This window comes from Calonectris borealis, chromosome 6 (genome assembly GCF_964195595.1).
Source record: "Calonectris borealis chromosome 6, bCalBor7.hap1.2, whole genome shotgun sequence".
NCBI lineage: Eukaryota > Metazoa > Chordata > Aves > Procellariiformes > Procellariidae > Calonectris > Calonectris borealis.
In genome coordinates this window covers 24,467,671-24,486,023 of record NC_134317.1, presented here as the reverse complement: position 1 = coordinate 24,486,023, position 18,353 = coordinate 24,467,671, and the positions used below count along the sequence as shown (strand labels likewise).

Here is an 18,353-nt window from a genome sequence, read left to right as displayed (position 1 = left end):
GTTCTGCCTGGTATTTTCTTCTTCCCTGCCATGCTGTTTTGTTTCTGCCGATTTCCACTCGTAGTTGAAGTGTAGAACAGAAAACAATTGTTTCTCTTCTGTGAGTTAGATGGAGGCTTTTTTGGTCTTGCTTGTACAAAAGCATACTTTCACAAATCACCTTTCTTTATAGGGGGTCAGTTTTTCAGATCATCCTGTCTTGCAGGTGTCCACTGAGCTTAAGTTCTCTCTGCAGCTTCTCTCTTCCATCACTACTTCTGATTTCCATCTGAACTCTGTCTCTGTTCTCAGCGGGATCTCTCATGTGAAACTCTGTCAAATATCGATTTGTAGTTAATGTACATTCTGCAACTTTTGTACCTCTTTATTTTGGTTGTCTGCAGCTTTTGGTTTCTTCTGCCTCAGGAATCATCACCATTTTAAAGTGGAGGCACTTCCTTCTGCACAACTCCCCTTTCTGGTGCTCTTTGCTTATTGGCCTTCTCAGTGAGTGCCCTCATTTTTAAACCTTTCTCCAAGGTCTGTTCTGCATCCTGATTTAATATCAGGAGTTAACTCTGGTAGGTGTCCTGATCCTTCTGCATGTGAAGTCACTGGCTTTTTTCGTTTACTTTTTCCTTGTCAGGCTGATGCAAAGTTAAAAACTGTAATGCCCTTAAATGCCTTTGTCAAATTTTGGAATCTGGTAGTGGCAAGAAAACATCTTGGTCTTCACAGCTTTTCTGAGTTAGTAGTAGATATGCTGACATGCTTTTGTCCTTCCTTACCTCCTTATCAGCCAATGGTAACAGTGTTAGGTAGAAGTGAGCATCTTAATTCCTCTTGGCCATTTTCGCTGGTCAGAATTCTGAGTGCTGCCTTCACTTGCAAGTTATTCAGATCTGGTTTTGTTCTTGTCTCAGTTTTGTTCTTGTGTCAGGTTTTTACACAGTTGTCTTTTTAATTGAGTTTTCAGTTCAACTTTTATTTAAGATTTTCTTTTTGCCATTACAGAATGAATGGTTGTCCTACTGTCTCTTGGGTCTATGTTGTTTCCCAGAAAGGATATTTTGTCCATTTGTGGCGAATAGAATCAAATTTCAATTCAGGAACCCTCTGTAGTTGCTGTTGGCCCACTCCTACTCTCCACAGAGCCACCTGGAGGGAAGAACCAAGCCACCTCAATACGAGAAGGCTGTTGGATGTCCAGAAATGCTCCGAGAGATCCCTCGCTGTTATTACTGAGTAGTACTAGAATAAGCCTTTCTGCTCTACACTTTATAAACAGAATTTAGTTTTAACTCTACTAATAATGGAATTTTTAGAAACCTAATTAGGAAAGAGGATATTTTTAATTGCTTTTAGCGTGTACACTGTTTTCACATAGTTTTCAGTTTACTTTGTCAAGAAGGCTTTTCATCTTGAGCACTTTCTTGTTTCTTAAAATAGTTTCAGCTGTTAATCATGGTCATTGGTTCTGCCAGTTCTACTGTTGTTTTTTTTTGTTTTGTTTTTTTTTATTTTTTATTCTGTTACATTTTAGTGTTTGGTTTTTTTTTAAATTGAGATTTTCTTAAGGGTTAATAATCTTTTCTCTCAGACTAAAATCCAATATCCTTCATCATTCATTATCAAGTATAACATGAAATAATGGAGAGATACTCCAGGATTTGCTTATCTTAGCAAAGGCCCAAATGAGTGTACTAGTGCTGCCCTTTTACGGGCATACAGCATTTCCATGGAAAAATTATGTGCTCAAATAAAACAGACTTTGACATTAACTGTTACCATGTGTTAAGAGAATTTTCTTCTGTTTATCTTGGTTATCCCTAACAGGAAAGGAGACTTGCACTATTACTTTATTGATTATTAGTCAAGCATTTTTGCTTTGGGGAAAATTTCATTTAGAAATATATCAGCATTTATATTTGAGTATTTACCCTTTTTTGTTTTCTTTATTTTGATCACCATTAGGGGAATTCCTTGGTACTTTTTAGTAATTCCTGTGACATTGAAAGTCACAAAAGTGAAAGACTCAGGCAGAGAACCCGACTGTCTGTACAGAGTGGGATGCAATACCTTATTCTTTTAGTGAGGCTGTAGCAGGTCTGATGTCAGTCACTTCAGAGACCTTTAGACCTCAGTGCTCATTTATTGCTAAAATGTACCAGCTCTGCTCCTGCATTATGAAGATCATCTGTCAACACTTTGAGATACTCTCCTTTGTTATTAAGCTTGTGATGCTCTACACTGTCAGGTTTTTTGCCAATTATAGTTAAGGTACAATGGTGTATTCACTGGATCAAAGTCTCACACTGGCAGTAGAGGAATGATTTGTAAGTCTTTATTCATCTGAATTGTACAATAGAATACCTGAGGAATGCAAATAATCCCTCTAAGGACTCAATAGAAAAGCTGTTAAAATGACAGTCTAAGACTATTATTATTCTGAATTGGTGTTTTAGCCAAAGTAATTATTTCTTATCTTGTTGTTCCACAATAGTTCTTAGTTTATTAGTTGCGATGACCATATTTACCAAACAGAATTTGAATCCGATTTTTGACATTACTTTCATGCTCATTTCACTTTTTCAAGTTTACATGTTTCATTCTGCCTTTCACTTGGTACGTTATTTAATTAGTCTAGAGACCAGTGTTAGATACTTTCTTAAAAAAAAAAAAAGTATGCAGAGATGTTGAAGTACACTTATGAATAGCAGATCCATTTATAGGTATATTTTCTGTAAAAGGTTGGCATTTATGAGCTCTGAACTTTGATATCCAGTTTGTTAGCCAAAACAAATCAGTTAACTACAAATGTCAGTTTTAGAAGTGCTGTTAAATGTCACATGTCACATTCAGAAATGCACCTGAATTGCGATTTTCAGTTCAGATGTTTCAGTATCAGTCCTGGATACCAGACTATATTTTCATTGGAGGAAAAAAAGATTAGTATAATGAGGATTGAAAACCACTGATGGGGTATTTACATAAGTAAATGATAGAAGACCAGCCTTATATAACAAACATGTGAAAACTGGTGAGTGAACTTTTATATTCTTTGTCCCATCTAAAACCCTACTCAGTGGGCCATGCACTTAATCTCATAATAGCTCTGATCCCCTGCTATTTTCTTTGACAAATGTGTGTTGATGAACTTGTGGTTCAGTTCATTTTTTTCTGAAGTGACATTTGCATTGATTATTTAAAGGTTTGCAGGCCACAGTTTCAAAGCACTTTAGTATAATAGCAGTTGAAACCTTAGTCTAAATCTTGGAGATTAGCAGGACTAAGAAAAAGAACTCAGCAAGCATAAAACCCTGTGCTGTATGGTGGGTGCTTCAGGTCTGAAACATCTACGGCACCCGAAGTACTGTATTTTGTACTTTGTGTCTTAGGGTATAGGAAATACTCCCATGCCTCTTGAGTTTTCTTGCTGAGCATACGGAGTTGTCATTCTTACCATTCACACCTGCTCAGAAATAGTGCCCCATAAATAACATTGAACTCCTTGCACATAATTTATGAATGTCTCACTTAAATTTAAAATAAATAATTTAAATAACTTAAATTTGCAGTCATGAATGTGATGCCTATGTTTAATGATTGTTTAAACATCAGCTATTGCTGCAAAGGTTTTCTTAATTTTTAATGGGATATTGAGCATTCAAAAACTAGCACCATAAATCTGTAGCTCTAAATTTGCAATTTCTTTCAACTAAAAAAATATATATTAGATGTACAGCAAACTCTTACTGATGCTGCCAGTTTGTGAAGATGAAGAGAAATAGGAAATTTGATTCTTTATTTAAAAATAATAGTAGTATAATACCTAGAAGCTTTGTCCTGTGGAGATAGTAGAAAGGTGGGAGAAAAGTGGCCCTGTATTCATTAGCTATGGCGTACTGCAAGATCAATAGCCAGAAAAAGCAGGGTGCTGCTTACTATCTAGGAGTTTATGGAGTGTAGTGTTCTTTTCTATCTGCTAATATCAGCTGCCCTAGCCACTGAGATGCTTTTTTAAAAAAAAAAAAAAAAAAAGTCAGAGGTAAAACTGAAGACCCCCAGTTTTACTGCATTTGATAAATATCACTCTAGGAAGTCTCAGAAAAAGGTACGTCCACAGATCTACAAAGTTTTATTCAGTTAGCATTTTAGATTGCAAGTGTTTAACCTCTACCAAAAACCTAGTTATTGTCTCAAATTATGCCTATTTCTGATAGATTAAATGCCAAACAGAAACCAAGAAACAGTGAAATGTTAATGGAGTACACCTGAAGCAATTGCTGCCTGTTAATGCCTTGACCTTGGAAAGCAATACACAAAAAGATGGCATCATAAAACCGTGCAATTCTTATGAATATGTATGTGCTACTTGATAATAATGAATGTGGTACAGCCATGCATGCACTACAAGATAATGTTGTGCCCTTTGTTGTGTACAGGTTGATAAAAATTAAAGAGTGGGTGGACAAACACGACCCGGGTGCTTTGGTCATTCCTTTTAGTGGGGCCTTGGAACTCAAGTTGCAAGATATGAGTGCTGAGGAGAAACAGAAGTATCTGGAAGAGAACATGACACAAAGGTTAATTAGCATTCATTTTCCCTACACTTTATTATCAACTATTTCCTTGCAGTAATTTAATTGCTTGTGCTGATAGAATAATAAATGACAGAGTAATTACCATTATAAAGAGAGAATCTTCTCCTTTCTTTACCATGAGACAGAGTGAAAAGATTTATTTTAAATTAAGTTTTTAACTGTCATCTGTCATCTCTGTACAGTGTTTTAATTATAACATAGGTATTAGTTATGTATATTTTTGAGAAGGAATGATCACCAAAACTCTTTCGTCATCCATGGGGAATAGGACGGTGGAGAAAATTTTGCCATAATTTTTCTGAAGAACTATAATAAATTGTTTCAATATTGAATTTCAGTCAAACAGTTATGCTTTCATGACCTGGAGTCCTGAAAATTGCATGAGACCAAAAGTGCTGCCTGATAGGGTGGTTTAAATTTATCCCATATTTCTGTATCCTGCCGAATAAACAAATCAAAATACTGTCTTTATGATGCTGCAGTAAAAAAGTAGTTCTTCTGAAGAGAGTTCAAAGAAAAAGGCTACTGCGATTGTTGCTGTGTTTAAAAGTAGACCCGGTGTCTTCAAAATATGTGATGTCTTTCCATGTAAATTGATTACTTGGGGCATTTAGCTGTTTTATGTGTATATGTTGAATGAATTGGATTCATTTTTTTTCAGTGCTTTAGCAAAGATCATTAAGGCTGGATATGCGGCACTCCAACTAGAATACTTTTTCACTGCAGGCCCAGATGAAGTGCGTGCATGGACCATCAGGGTAAGATTCATACTTATTCATCAGCTATATCCAGTTCCACACTATTGAATTCAGATTGATATCACTGACTTTGAAGTTTGTCATGGTGGCGGTTAGCTAGTCATTACAGATGAGGTTTTTGTCCAGGATAACTTTAATTATTTGTGAGCTGCTGAACAGTGAAAGTGGAGCTGCATTGATTGAGGCAGGTAACAATTGATTCTGCCTATTACATAGTCTGAATTTCTTCATCCTGTAGAATCTGTCTACCCTCCTCCTGTGGTCAGAGATAAGACGTACCAGTATTGTGCTTGCTTAATCTGTGTGACTGGGTTTGTCTGCAGTGAAATTGATGTTGCTTTTCATTTTGTATTCACTAAGTTTGTTTGGGTTGCGGGTGGTTCATTCCTCCTTTGCTTTGCTCGGATTACATTTTCAGCAATAAAAGCAATATAACATCATTATATTCCTCATGGATACACAGTTGGGCTCAAAAACCTAAAATCAGTGTGCAGTAATTCAGGTCTTTTACTGACTTTAATATTTAGACCTAGTTTATTTTGGTAGTTTTATATGTTTATCCGGGAACTTATGTAATGCCTAAAATTATATTTTGAATTTTAAATATTGATGTAGAATGATTATAGGCATAGAGATCGACTAATTTATTCCCAGAGGACAGTAAGAGCTGCGCTGTAGTGGTTTGCCTTTGAATGTAAATATGTTATAATATAAAGATTAATACTGAAAAATATTTTGAAATGCATGTAGTTACAAACTCCATCTTAAAAATTACAAAAATGTCAACTTTTGGAGGTGCAATTCTGTTATTGAACTGTTATTTTTTGCATCAGTGTATTTAGTGCTGTGCAGTGAATTTCAGTGCTGTATTTAATTTCATTCAATGGAATTAATTTGTTTTCATTAATCAACATAATTTCCAGTAAATTTATATTTTTATTAATACTGCTACAGATGTTTGTGTATATGTTTTAGCACACGTTAAACTTATTTTCCTAAAAGCACGTTTATTTTTTTAGCCTTTTCATCTCATCTCCTTTGCATGATAACTGCTAGCTAAAGTCCCTGAAATAGCTACCAAAATAAGATAAAAGCAGAAGTTTTGTTGTTCTGATTCTTGCCATAGCTTTTAAAAGCACATTCTGAAACTCCAGCACATTCAGTAGGAGAAATGCTTGCTCTTTATTAGAAAATCTGAAAGCTGGTTTATCTTAAGACTGATTGTAAGTATCTTTGATTTAATGTGCAAAGATATTTAGTCAGGTAAGCATCAGTGAGTAGCCATATTAACCCAATACATCTTTTATTGTAAAAACTGTGCTTTACACTGTCAGACTCCTTAGCACTTTAACATGCTTTATTAAGCAGCCTTTAGGTCACCATTATTTCTCAAATTTCTCTCCATGGTTGTATGTGCACAGAATGTATGTCCTTGTAATTTAAAGCATGCACTTACAATGCATTCTCCTCTATTGCATAAACTTAAATTATCTTATAATAGTTGCCTGTGATTTTTTAATTTTTTCAGTTGTTTCAATTGATTCAATTGTTGACATTTTGGTAAGAATACTCATTTTGTTCTATTTTAGACTTACTAAAATTTGCTGAAATAAAAATAAGCTAATATGTAGGGCTTGAGATCCATAGATCATTTTTGATTACAGATGTGGTTCGCCAATGAATGTTATCCTTTAATTGAAATTATTTGGACATAAGTAAAAGTCTTGAGTAATTCAGATTTTAAAGTTATTTTAAAATCTTTATTTTCCTCACTTTCTGTGTGGAGAGCTAGGGATCGAAGTGAATCCCACAACAAAATACAATCATAGCTTCTAAAATCAATACTACTGTTGATACCTATTAGGAAAAACAAAGCTGCCCTTCTTAAATATCAGTTGGTTTATCTGTGGTGAAGGCGTCTATCTGTATGTCCCAATATTGAGAATTACCCAGCTGTATGCGTGACATTTTAACTGATATGAAACAAAGTTTCAGCAGATCCTGAAAGCATATCAAAAAGGAGAAACCTCTTTCCTGCAATCAGTCTTCTTAAATGCAATTAATTTTCTTCCGGTCTTTCCTTTGACAGAAAGGGACGAAGGCTCCTCAGGCAGCAGGGAAGATTCACACAGATTTTGAAAAGGGATTCATTATGGCTGAAGTAATGAAATATGAAGATTTTAAAGAAGGAGGTTCAGAAGCTGCTGTCAAGGTGAGCTCCCCATCTTTTTCTTCTCCCTCCATATGTACCATTTTTCCATTTCAAGTCTATTTTTCACTGAGAAGAAGTTCTTGATGCTAAGCAAATCTTAACAGTCACCTCTAGCAATAGACCAAAATCTATCTTCATCTTTTACTTAGGAAAGATTTCAAATGCACCAAATTACTGAACAGGAATGCAACTACTTCAGTATCCAAGATATGACAGTTCATGGACTAAATGTCAACACTAAGACCAAATGCTATGCTAAATTTTTTTTCTCTATTTACATGTTAGTGTTCAGAATTTAATAAGGTTTAAAATGAACTTGTTTTTTGAAAAATCAAATTTTTAAGATGAGATAGCAGGTTTTTGAATCACCTCTAAAAGGAAATGCAAGAAACATAGAAAATCTGTTTCTTCTAATAATGTGTCATCTTGTTTTGAGTTTGCAGTGAAGGTATTACAAATGTCAGATGCAAACGGTTAAGAAAATACTGTTTTATAAAAATGTACCATTTTTTTCAGGGTTAGTGGATTCCACTCCTAGAGTCTGATAGGCATAATTAGAATCTTAAAATTTACCATTTCAGTATTTAATTCAATTGCCCTTTGATGTCTTATTCAAAAATGCCATGCTTTACTTTGGTTGTTCAGGGTGCCAGTAATAATTGTATGTAGTCCGTGAAAACATATTACAATAGGTGAAGTTTCGTAGCTACTATCTACTGAATAGACAGTGAAGATATTTAATGAAAAACTTTTTTCTTGAGCTCACGCTTCTTTGTAGTGACACGTCTATTAAAAAGAGTTTTATCTGCTTTCTCAACACTAGAGGGCAGAGACTGATTGGGTGCCCAAAGTTGTGCCCTTCTTATAGCTGACAAATTATATCTGATTTGAAGTTACTAAATATGAAATGAACTTTTACATGGCAAATAAATGTCATAAGAAAAGCTGTTCTTCTCTGTATTGCTATTGTATTATTTCCACCTTCTTTAAGCAGAGAAACTTCCCTTTATTTCTTACACATTTGACTTCTCGTTTGGCATTTTTGATGTTTTATTAAGATTTGTATTTTATAAAATTGCAATTACAAAGCACATTAATTTGATTTAATCAATCTCAGTTTTTGAAGGTTCCTGCATCTATAATGTGTTAAAGAATTTAAAAGGTTCAGCTTCATTGTTTGCTATTTGATAGCTTGAAAGGTATGCAAAACTATGATTTCAGATTCAGCTTATTCTCAGTGGTATCACTAAGGAAGATCATACTGAGCAGCGGGACTTTAATAGGTTTGTTTGAACCCCAGGAAGTGAGGGGAAAAAAATCCCAGTATAATTGGTTCATTGCGGCATGTGAACTGCCTTATGAAAAGGGAAGTAGAGTTGTAGTTGTAAAGAGGAACCACAGCTATAAATAAATCTAATATTCTGCAGTCAGAAGCCACTTTATGTAACCAAGGTTCAAATTTTGCCAGCAACAGTTTTTGATGCTCAAATCTGAGTGTTTTCCCTCAGAAGCTGCATCAGTTAATACCTATTAAATTAATCTGTAAGTATTTTGTTTATATATTTTTATTTGCATTTCACAGCGTAAGATTCTAGACATCAAGCTTCCATGTTCAAATTATATTTAATGATTAAATTTTTATTGTTTTGAAGTATCTGTAAAGCAAGCATATTTGCATTTGTTACTCGGTTTTTAAATCAAGGTTAGAAAAAACCCTTGCTCTTAGAAAAATGCATTATATTACTCTAATCTTTTCTGATTTGCATTTAATACAATGTTTCATGCCATACACAGTACTAATTACTTTTATATTGCTGGTAAATTTCAAAATTAAATTTGGGAGCTTTTAGGAGTCAACTGAAGTAACAGTGGTAATGGGAGTTGCTTGCTTTGTATGTTATCAAGTTGATCGATTTTTAAGTTTGATTTTGTGTGTGTCTAACACCAGTACAGCATAACTAATTTAATGCCAGTGCTGTGAACTATACACTGAATAGCTCTGTGTGGGCTTTGTAGTCTACAGGGATATCACATTATTAGCAATCATATCTGCTTAGGCAAAGCTGGCTTCTACAGATGGCTGCTTTCAAGTGCAAATGAACTGGTTAGACGTGTCTTGTTTAATACATACTCAAGATTCACAAATGGGTATTGATTTTTTCAACCAGTGTTTCTGATAGCAATGGAAATGGATTAAATGGTCTCCAGAGGATTTAAAGGAACACTGTCACTTTTAATTAACTGTAAACTGGTAACAAAAATACATAAACTTGCATTAGTGTGTCAAAATGTATTTAATTAAAAAAGTCTATGCCACTTTGACAGCGTGCAATAGTGTGCTAAAAAAAATCTGCATTGTTACTTTCTGGAGGTCAGTTTTTTCTACAAATATTTCTGAGTAATACATGTATTCGACTGTCGAATGTCTCTGTACCTGTGCCTGCAGCTTACGCTTGCTGCTGATTTTTACAGCACTGTTTTATTAGTGTTTATGCCATCAATTAGTCTAATTACTCTTGACTTTGAGCATTATTAGGATCTTCAAAGGAAAGAACTACTAAGTCTACTTGAAAGTAAACCTTTTATAGTCTAAACAAATTTCCAAGGCGGGGGGGGAAATATAAAAACATTTGCAAAGTACTATTTATTATTTATCGATAGTGTCATATGGGATGAGATCAATTACTATTGCACTATATATTTATTGTTGAGGCTATTTTATCTGCAATTTTCTGTAGGCTAGCATCACTGCTGACAACATTTAAATGAGGAACAACAGCAACAAGGTTATCGGGCCTCTAAATTCCTCGACAGCAGTATGGGGAAATACATTGCTTTACAGAGCAGGTTTTGTGAAAGAAAGGTGTCTAAGTTAACTATGTACCATTAATCTGATCTGTTCTACTGCAACTAAGGTCATTAGTTAACAGCTTTCCTGTAATGGGATCTTAGCATGCCACCACTGTGATAGTGTCATTGAGAATAATGGCACAGTGAGGTCTTGCATGGAAGCACTTTCTCCTGCAAGAGAAAACTTCAAAACAGGAATGGTTATTGAACTAAAGCAGAAGCTCTCAACTTTTCCATATTGTAGATCACTTTTCAAGATAAATGCTTCTGCAGACCACCTCCCACCCAGTCTGTCAGTCCTAATGCCACAGCTTCTCTGTAGCCTCTATAATACTAGGTTTAATTACGACGAGATAAAGATAGAAAAATATAATAATAAATTCTAATGCGGAGAGCACTGATATTTAATGGATTCCTTGCCTATTTTCTGCTCTCCTCAAGTACAGCATTTTCATAACGAATTTCCTTTTCATGTCTTTGGTCTATATGCCTTCTCCTGTATCCTGGTTTTACAGCCTGTCGGCTCTTACATCTGTCCTTCTGAAGCAAATTTCTTCTAAAGGAAATTTCTGACAGAAAAACTGAGCCTGTATTTTGTGCTCCTCAGTCCTTCATTATCTGGGCACAACCAGACAAGAGAGCCTTGAAGCACGAGGCGTGTACAGTTGTGACTTTTGCATAGTGTTCCCATCTTTAGTTTTGACAGTACTCGCTTGTCCTTTGCTGGAACCGCTCAGAAGTAGTTCATCTGCCAGTTTACTAGCCATGCAGCCATGATGCAAACTGTTGCCCATCACCCTTTCCAGCAATACTGTTTTAGATTCCTCCCGCCAGTGTTTGCTATCTGCAGGTTTTTTTAGATGAAGAAAAAGAAAGCCTGAAAGTTGAAAAAAAATATATTGAGTTGTTTTAGTGTCCTTTATCTTAAGACTTGACTGGGTTTACAGATTTACCACTATATAACGCGTTTAAGCACTACCGATTCAGTGGAGGTTAAATTATTTTTGTATATGTTTTATGTGTATGTAGAACCAAATTATGTCGAACTGAGGAGTATTGTGGCTGTCAAACTCTGAAGCTGAAGCAGTATCATTTCTTTACCAAAATGTATTTAAATAATTACAATTTGAAAATCCTACAAAATGTCTAATGAAATAACCCATTTTCCTTTTGTCTGGTCTATTTACAGGCTGCTGGAAAATACAGGCAACAAGGCAGAAATTACATAGTGGAGGATGGAGATATTATCTTCTTTAAATTTAATACACCTCAACAACCCAAGAAGAAATGAATATCAGATGTTGTTCATTGCTCAGAAATAAACTGTGCTGCTTCAAAAAGCATATGAATTTTTATTTAGGATGGAATATCTGGAAACAAAAAGCATACAGTTTCTACCTAGGGAACTTCCCCTCCCCCCAGTGAAATTATTCTTGTTGGTTTTGAATTAAAATATGGCACCTCCGGCAAACATGCAAGTTCACTAAATGTGAACAGCTTTGCATTTCAAACGATTAAGACCCTACTCCAAATTGTAGAAGCTTTTCAGGAACCATATTACTCTCATGATACTTCATTAATCTCCATCATGTATGCCAAGCCTGACACGTTTGACAGTGAGGACAATGTGGCTTGCTCCTTTTTGAATCTACAGATAATGCATGTTTTACAGTACTCCAGATGTCTACACTCAATAAAACATTTGACAAAACCAGCCTTGGTGTGTTTGGGGATGTCTGTATTGACTGACTGTGGTGTGCTGAATGCGATACGGCACCTGGTGGATGCTGATTACAGAATTTTAAGACGTGTATGATACAGTAACTGGCAGTGTGGGGCAGCTGCAATTGTATCTCGAAAGTGAGTCTTTCATGGGAATCAGAAGATTAGGGTGCCAATGATTTGTCTCAAAAAAGTTAATGAATTTGTAGATGGATATTCACTGAAAGATGATAGTAAGGATAATAAGAATGATGCAGTGTAAATTATTTTTACTGGAGAGAGGAAATATATGTAGAAAAATCATGTTATCTTTGAGACTGAAGCTTTTTTGTTCAAATAATTTTGAAAAAGTATTTCATTCTTGCCTTGAAATTATTAAATTGTGGAGGCTGGAGCAGTGGTGCCTGATGTTGTGTGTTGTCCTCTCAGGTCTGGTTTTCAGGCCAGCGGAGGGTGACACAGATAGCGTTGTGAAGGAAGAGGTCATGCTGTGCTGGATAGGTAAGTCGTTCTGCTGCAATAAGACTGCAGCTGTCTAGTAGGTTTTTTACCCCTTTAACCATGAGGGAGAGCTAGTCTCTTTGGGTAACACAGAAGAATAAATTGTTGGCAAAAATAAAACCACATTTGTACTTTCAATGCAAGCTGTAGAATTGCCCTTACTTGCAGTGTGCTTGATGTATTTAAAACAGCCTGACTTTTTCTGAAGCGCCTGTGTGCCTGTGGTTCCAGCTACAGATTCGGTGGGGCTGGGGCTGGGAGACATGCTGATGTTACCTGTGGCTTGTTGGTGTGCCAGACCTCTCACATCGCTGTGATAGATTTGCTTGCTATCAACTTTGAAAAGGCAACTTATCACTGGCTAACCTCCCCTCTGTGTTTAAGATACTGGGCGCGCTGGTTATGTCCTGCTCCGAGGCTTCCCTTGAGATGCTGCCTTTGAGCTTCATTGCTCATTTCTGAAATAGTAAGACATGGGTCAGCCAGAGCCACGATGCTCATTGTTGAAAAGTTGGCGTCATGCCTTTAATTGCACTGAGGAGAAAGAGGGAGGGCAGATGACTTCAATATGTAGGTGTTGATTTTGTTTTAAAGAGCGTCTCCTTTTTTCATGGTGGCGGGAGGGGAAAGAGTATTGTAAAGCAGGGAAATTAGGACTTCAGATCTTTTGGAACCCCTGAAATTCTCTTTTGTATCGTCTCCCTGGTGCGGCTAGTGTTTGTTCTTGGAGTTATTTTGATGTTACATAATTGAGAAAAGATTAGGACCACCAAATCTTGTGTTAAAAGTCGAATCCAAAAGAAAACGGAGCCTACCTGTTTCTCTTGGAAGTCAGCACGGTGCTAGTAACAGAGAAGGGCTCGTGCTGGGTTTTAGACGCAATGAAAGGTGAGTGAGAAGGGGAGTATATGTGTTGGTGAAAGAGAAGTAACCTCTTTACTGCACTAATACCCGCTGAAACATGTTCTCTTGTCCTGTCCGAAATTCGTTCTGGTTTCCAAAATATCCCCATGCTCCCTAATTATTACATGTCAGTGAACAGGTTGTTAGAAAGGACAGCACAATTAATGGATTGCTTTTTATTTTTGCATGTCTTAGTTACATTTAATAAGCCATATTTGTTTAGATTTAAATTTGTGTACTTCACAATACCTCCCTGTTCTAAAAATAAAAATAATTAAAAATTGAATGAAGTTGTTCTTGATAGACAGGGGCTTTTGAAGTTATTACAGTATTCTGAAAATAGAAAACAAAATATTTGCCACATCTTCTTTAAAAATATATATTCTATAACATTTTATGTTTCAGATTAATAACTTGCCTGAATAGTTTATCTCTTCAGCTGTTTTAACTAATGTTCTTTTAACTACTGAAGCTAATCAATTATTCTAGAATAAAACCAAGTTTTATTAAAGGAAAGAATAATCTGATAAGCTCTGTTACTCCTATCACTGGTGACTTGTGGCAACTGCCACATTAAATATGTGCAGCCTGCGTTTCTCCTCAGTGAGTCCAAGTATTTAAGACGTACAACTCCTAAGAACTTGTAGATATATGTAGCAAGTTCCAAGCACTCTGTTTTAAATACAATTGTGATTAACTTAAGCCAAGCACACATTATGCATTTCAACCTGCACAGGTGTCTCGGGGTGCAATGTATCCATCCTACTCATATTTGCTATTTGAGAAAAAAAATCTGCCTGCATGTTCTTCACTAAGTCTGGGTGACCTGTAGTCACTGGGGATGGCGATGGTGAGCAGAAGGAGACAACTTGTCTCTCCAGCTGGAGAAGGGTGAGAAAACATTGTAGGCACTGCTCTTCCAAAATATGGAAAGTAGGGAATTTTGCAGAGGAGGAGGAGTACTAACCCTTCCTCTTGACTTGCATTCCTCGGTGCCTAATAGCCGTGTGATGGCGTGTTTCTGGAATGAAACAAATGCTAGTGGAACAGGGAGATCACTGCTGCCTGCCTCCAAGCTGGCCAAAAGGTGTGCCTGAAGGTGATGTGGAGATGTCAGTGAAAGCAGCTGGGCCTGCGCTGGCACGTGGGGTGACTCGGTAGGAGTAGATCTGGAGAGCGAAGCGGTTGGCAGGGAGGACCTGATGTTCCCACGGCATGTATTTGAGGGGCTACCTCGGACTAGTTGCAGGCTGGTCCTGTGAGGAGTTTTCACTTCAGCCTCAAGAGAGAAGCAGTTTGCTGTAAGATACCCAAGGGATAACCAGTTTGCCTGATGTGAGACTCCTCCGCAATGCAGAGCAAAGCGGGGAGGGGACGGGGGGGAAGAGAGAGTGAAGAGGTGTGATCAGGAGATTCACTTTTAAAAGTACGTTCCCGGTCAAATAAAAACACGGCTGTAGACAAGTAAGGGCGTACTGCTGTCTTTTATTGGCAGCATCAATAGCAATATCTAGGTGACGTGCTTGGGCACCCCAATACGTGACATTTCAGACCATTAAGAAGCACAAAGAAGAATGGAAATTTAACTTTTGAAGACTGTTTGTACCCACGAATACCTCTCGTGTAGGATATAGTTTTCTGTCCTAATCAGCGTTTCCCAGAAAGCACAAGGGGAGCAGGCTTGAGCTTTCTGTGTGGATTAATACATCATATAAAACATAATATTGTTTCCATAATATGTTACCTAAAGTAAAACAGATAGTGGGTGTGCTCAGTGGTCAGCGATGAACTAGAAATAGCGACCTAACTGCCTCAAACTCAGGTGTGTTCGTCCGGCTATTTGAAAATCGAAGTAAATATTTTAGTAGGATAAGAGCCACCAAGGTGTAGCTGGCCATCTCTCGGCTGCCGTTTGAGCATCTTTGGGGTCAGAATATTCCACAGAGGAATTGAAGGATTTCCATGTCTTCGTAAATTAAGTGCTCGGGTTAGTGTGGGTGACAGGCTAAAATAAATACTTATTTTACATGGTTTCAGCTGTGCAGTTCTTGCCACAAGATAATGTGGATGCTGAAGGTTGGCAAGGGTTCAAAAATGCCTGGACAAAGCCGTGGGGGAAGAAAAAGGGTTTGATTGGGGGGGAAAAAAACCCTGTTAAAAACAAAGATATCACGTCTGCACTTGGAGTGTCCTTAAGTCACAAATTGCTGGATGCTGGGAGAAAAACTGGTATGTATACCTTGTCACTGTCAGGCATCTGTTGACCACTGTCAAAACCAGGGTGCTGGACTGGGTGGGCCTCTGATCTGACCCAATACCACCATTCTTGCCTCCTCTCCAAAGCAGCTTTTCTTCAAAGGCTATTCGCAAACACCAGTAAAGAGCATGATCTCTTTAATGTCCTTCCAAGTTCTGCATTTTGATTAAGTCCTTATTTAAAAAAAAAATATTGTTTTAATTTCATGTTTATTTGTTCTTTCATTGACCATGTCCAGCCCTGTAGAGGTAGTAGCATTATCGTAATTGTTTTAAATTATTTACCTTTCCTGAGGGACCCTTTCTTACCTGCTGCAGGTTTCCATCTGCCTTCTCCCCTTCATGGCCCAGGCTCACCCTGATCTCTTCCCAGACCTCAGGGCCTGGTTGGTCAAGGAGTCTGTATGCCAGAGCGCCTGCTTCAAAAACGCCATGTCGTAAGCCGTATTCTTCTCCCTCTTCTCCCACGGAACAAGTTTCCAGCCGGAGTGGCTGCCCTGTAGCTGGGGTGGCTTAGCTGAACACCTCCCGGCGCTTTACTGATGCTGCCCGTGACTGCCCGGCGGTGCCTGCGTGGGCAGGGGCAGCCCTGCCGAGCGCGGTGTGCCCCCACGCGGGGCTCCCGGCCCGGCAGCGGCAGCAGCCCCCAGGCATTCAGCCCGGTGGCAGCGTGCGCCGTCCTCCCGCCCCTGCGCCAGCAAGCTGGCAAATAACCCTCGTAGCTTCAAAAGTATCAGCAACGTTCTTTCTCGGTGCAGTGTTTTATGTTCTAGTGGCTGCCAGGCTTGTTCAAACCGCCCGTGCGGAGCTCTGTCGGTCCTCACCGTGGTGGTCGGCAGTGATGCTGCATGCTCTGTTGCGTTGGGTGGTTTAAACACTGAGCGTTTCTTCTACCAGGTGCAGGGTAGGACCATAAAATCGCATTTTGAAAGAGCAATGGGTGTGGCAAGGTGTTGTGGTTTAACTCTATCCCAGCCGAAACCAGGACACAAGGTTTTCAGGTTTAAAAATTTTAGCTAAATTTTAACATTTCTCTCCACTTGTGAACTCAGCTCACAGAGGATGAAGGGGGGAAATCGTTAGAAGTTGTAATTGTTTAAAACTAATAATCACTTGTTTTAATTTTTACTCCCCCCATACTAATTCCATATGTTTGATTATGCTAATCCACCATTTCACTTCAATTAAACCAAGAAAACCACCGGAGGCTTTGGGAAAAAAAAAAAAAAAAAAATCAAAGTAGTGGTATTCATCACAGTATCCCAATGGATTGAAATAGCAGTGTGCTGGTAGGGCTTTGAAAGTTTTAAAGTAAATTCTGCATTTCGAGGCTGTCTTTGAAGCAGTTATTTCTTGGCTTCTATCTACAGGTAGTGCCCATTCCTGATCCATGAGATCGGGGGACATATGGCAGCGTGTTGCATATTGTGAAATAAGTTACATGTGTGTGCTTGCCGTCATAAACCGATGATTTGGTAGGTGCCTGCTCATCGGAGCTCATTACGGCTCTGCGCAGTTACAGAATGCCTGTAGCGTTTTATTTTCTACATGCAAAATGTATGTGGTCAGCACAGAAAAACTTTATAAACCATACAGAAAATAAAATCTGTGGCTGTTGCAAGAGCACATGCGATGTGCAAATTAACAAAATACATTCACCCGAGCCTCGGAAGGCACGTGGGCTGGCAGATCGGGCTGGCTGAACAGGAACACGGGGGTTTCCCTGCCCTTCGCGGCTCCGCCGCTGCTGCGGGAGGGGAAGGTCTTTGGCTTCGGCACTGCTGGGCCCTGCGGGGCAGGAACTCTGCACAACAGGGGGAATTGAAGAGGCTAAGATTATATATGGGGGTATGTCCAAACACAGATAAATAACACGCCAAGGGCTATTTCAGTGAGGGTAGGAACGGAAGAGGTACTGCTCTGTGTTGACGATGTTCTTATCCCCAGTGACCCAGACCCTTCAGCTCGAGCAGAGCCGGGTGCGGGGTGCGCTGGCTGCGCTGCCTGCAGCCCCCCCGCCGCCACAGCCGCCGGCAGCGATCCCCCGCCTCGCCCGCGGCAGCGCTCCAGTCTGACGTGACGGCTGGTTGGAGCCTGGACTTGAAAGCGTGGAGTTAAATCCCTGCACTGCTTGTACCTCTTATACCGAGTTCACTCGCTGTATTTTGGTGAGCCGAATGATCACGGCAGCGTGCAAGGAGGAGGAAAGGTTTGTGAGGGGGATTTGGGAAACCCCTTTGCGAGGACCTTCACCACCTCACGGCCACGGACGCAGGGAGAAGCTGCCTGCACCCCAAGTACAGCCTGAGGTAAGCGCGTGTGGCCCCAAGTTTGGTACCTACTCCGACGACAAAGAAAGAGAGTTGGATTGCGCAAAGGGGTCCATAAAGTTTGATTTATGGTAAACATGTAATAATTTAAAGGTTAATAAAGTCCTCGTTCCGTAATGAGGAAGGCTGTTCCCCGCATAACAAGGTTTCCAGGAGCAAGCCGGAGCAGCAGGACGGGCTCTGAGGGAGGACACCATGGAAACCACCATGGGAGGTTCACCACGTGAACGTCGGCGCG

At 38.7% G+C, this 18,353-nt stretch overlaps 1 protein-coding gene across 2 annotated transcripts in view; it reads left to right on the top strand.

Annotated features, from left to right (window-relative positions):
* OLA1 (Obg like ATPase 1) overlaps nt 1-12,117 on the top strand; it is a 104,738-nt gene extending 92,621 nt beyond the window's left edge. For both annotated transcript variants that reach the window (XM_075153263.1, XM_075153264.1), the window contains 4 exons: nt 4,425-4,565; nt 5,245-5,341; nt 7,431-7,553; nt 11,593-12,117. In XM_075153263.1, the coding sequence (XP_075009364.1) occupies nt 4,425-4,565; nt 5,245-5,341; nt 7,431-7,553; nt 11,593-11,694 (463 nt within the window). In that variant the 3' untranslated portion in view covers nt 11,695-12,117. The remainder of the gene's footprint in view (nt 1-4,424; nt 4,566-5,244; nt 5,342-7,430; nt 7,554-11,592) is intronic.
* The last annotated feature ends 6,236 nt before the right edge of the window (nt 12,118-18,353 follow it).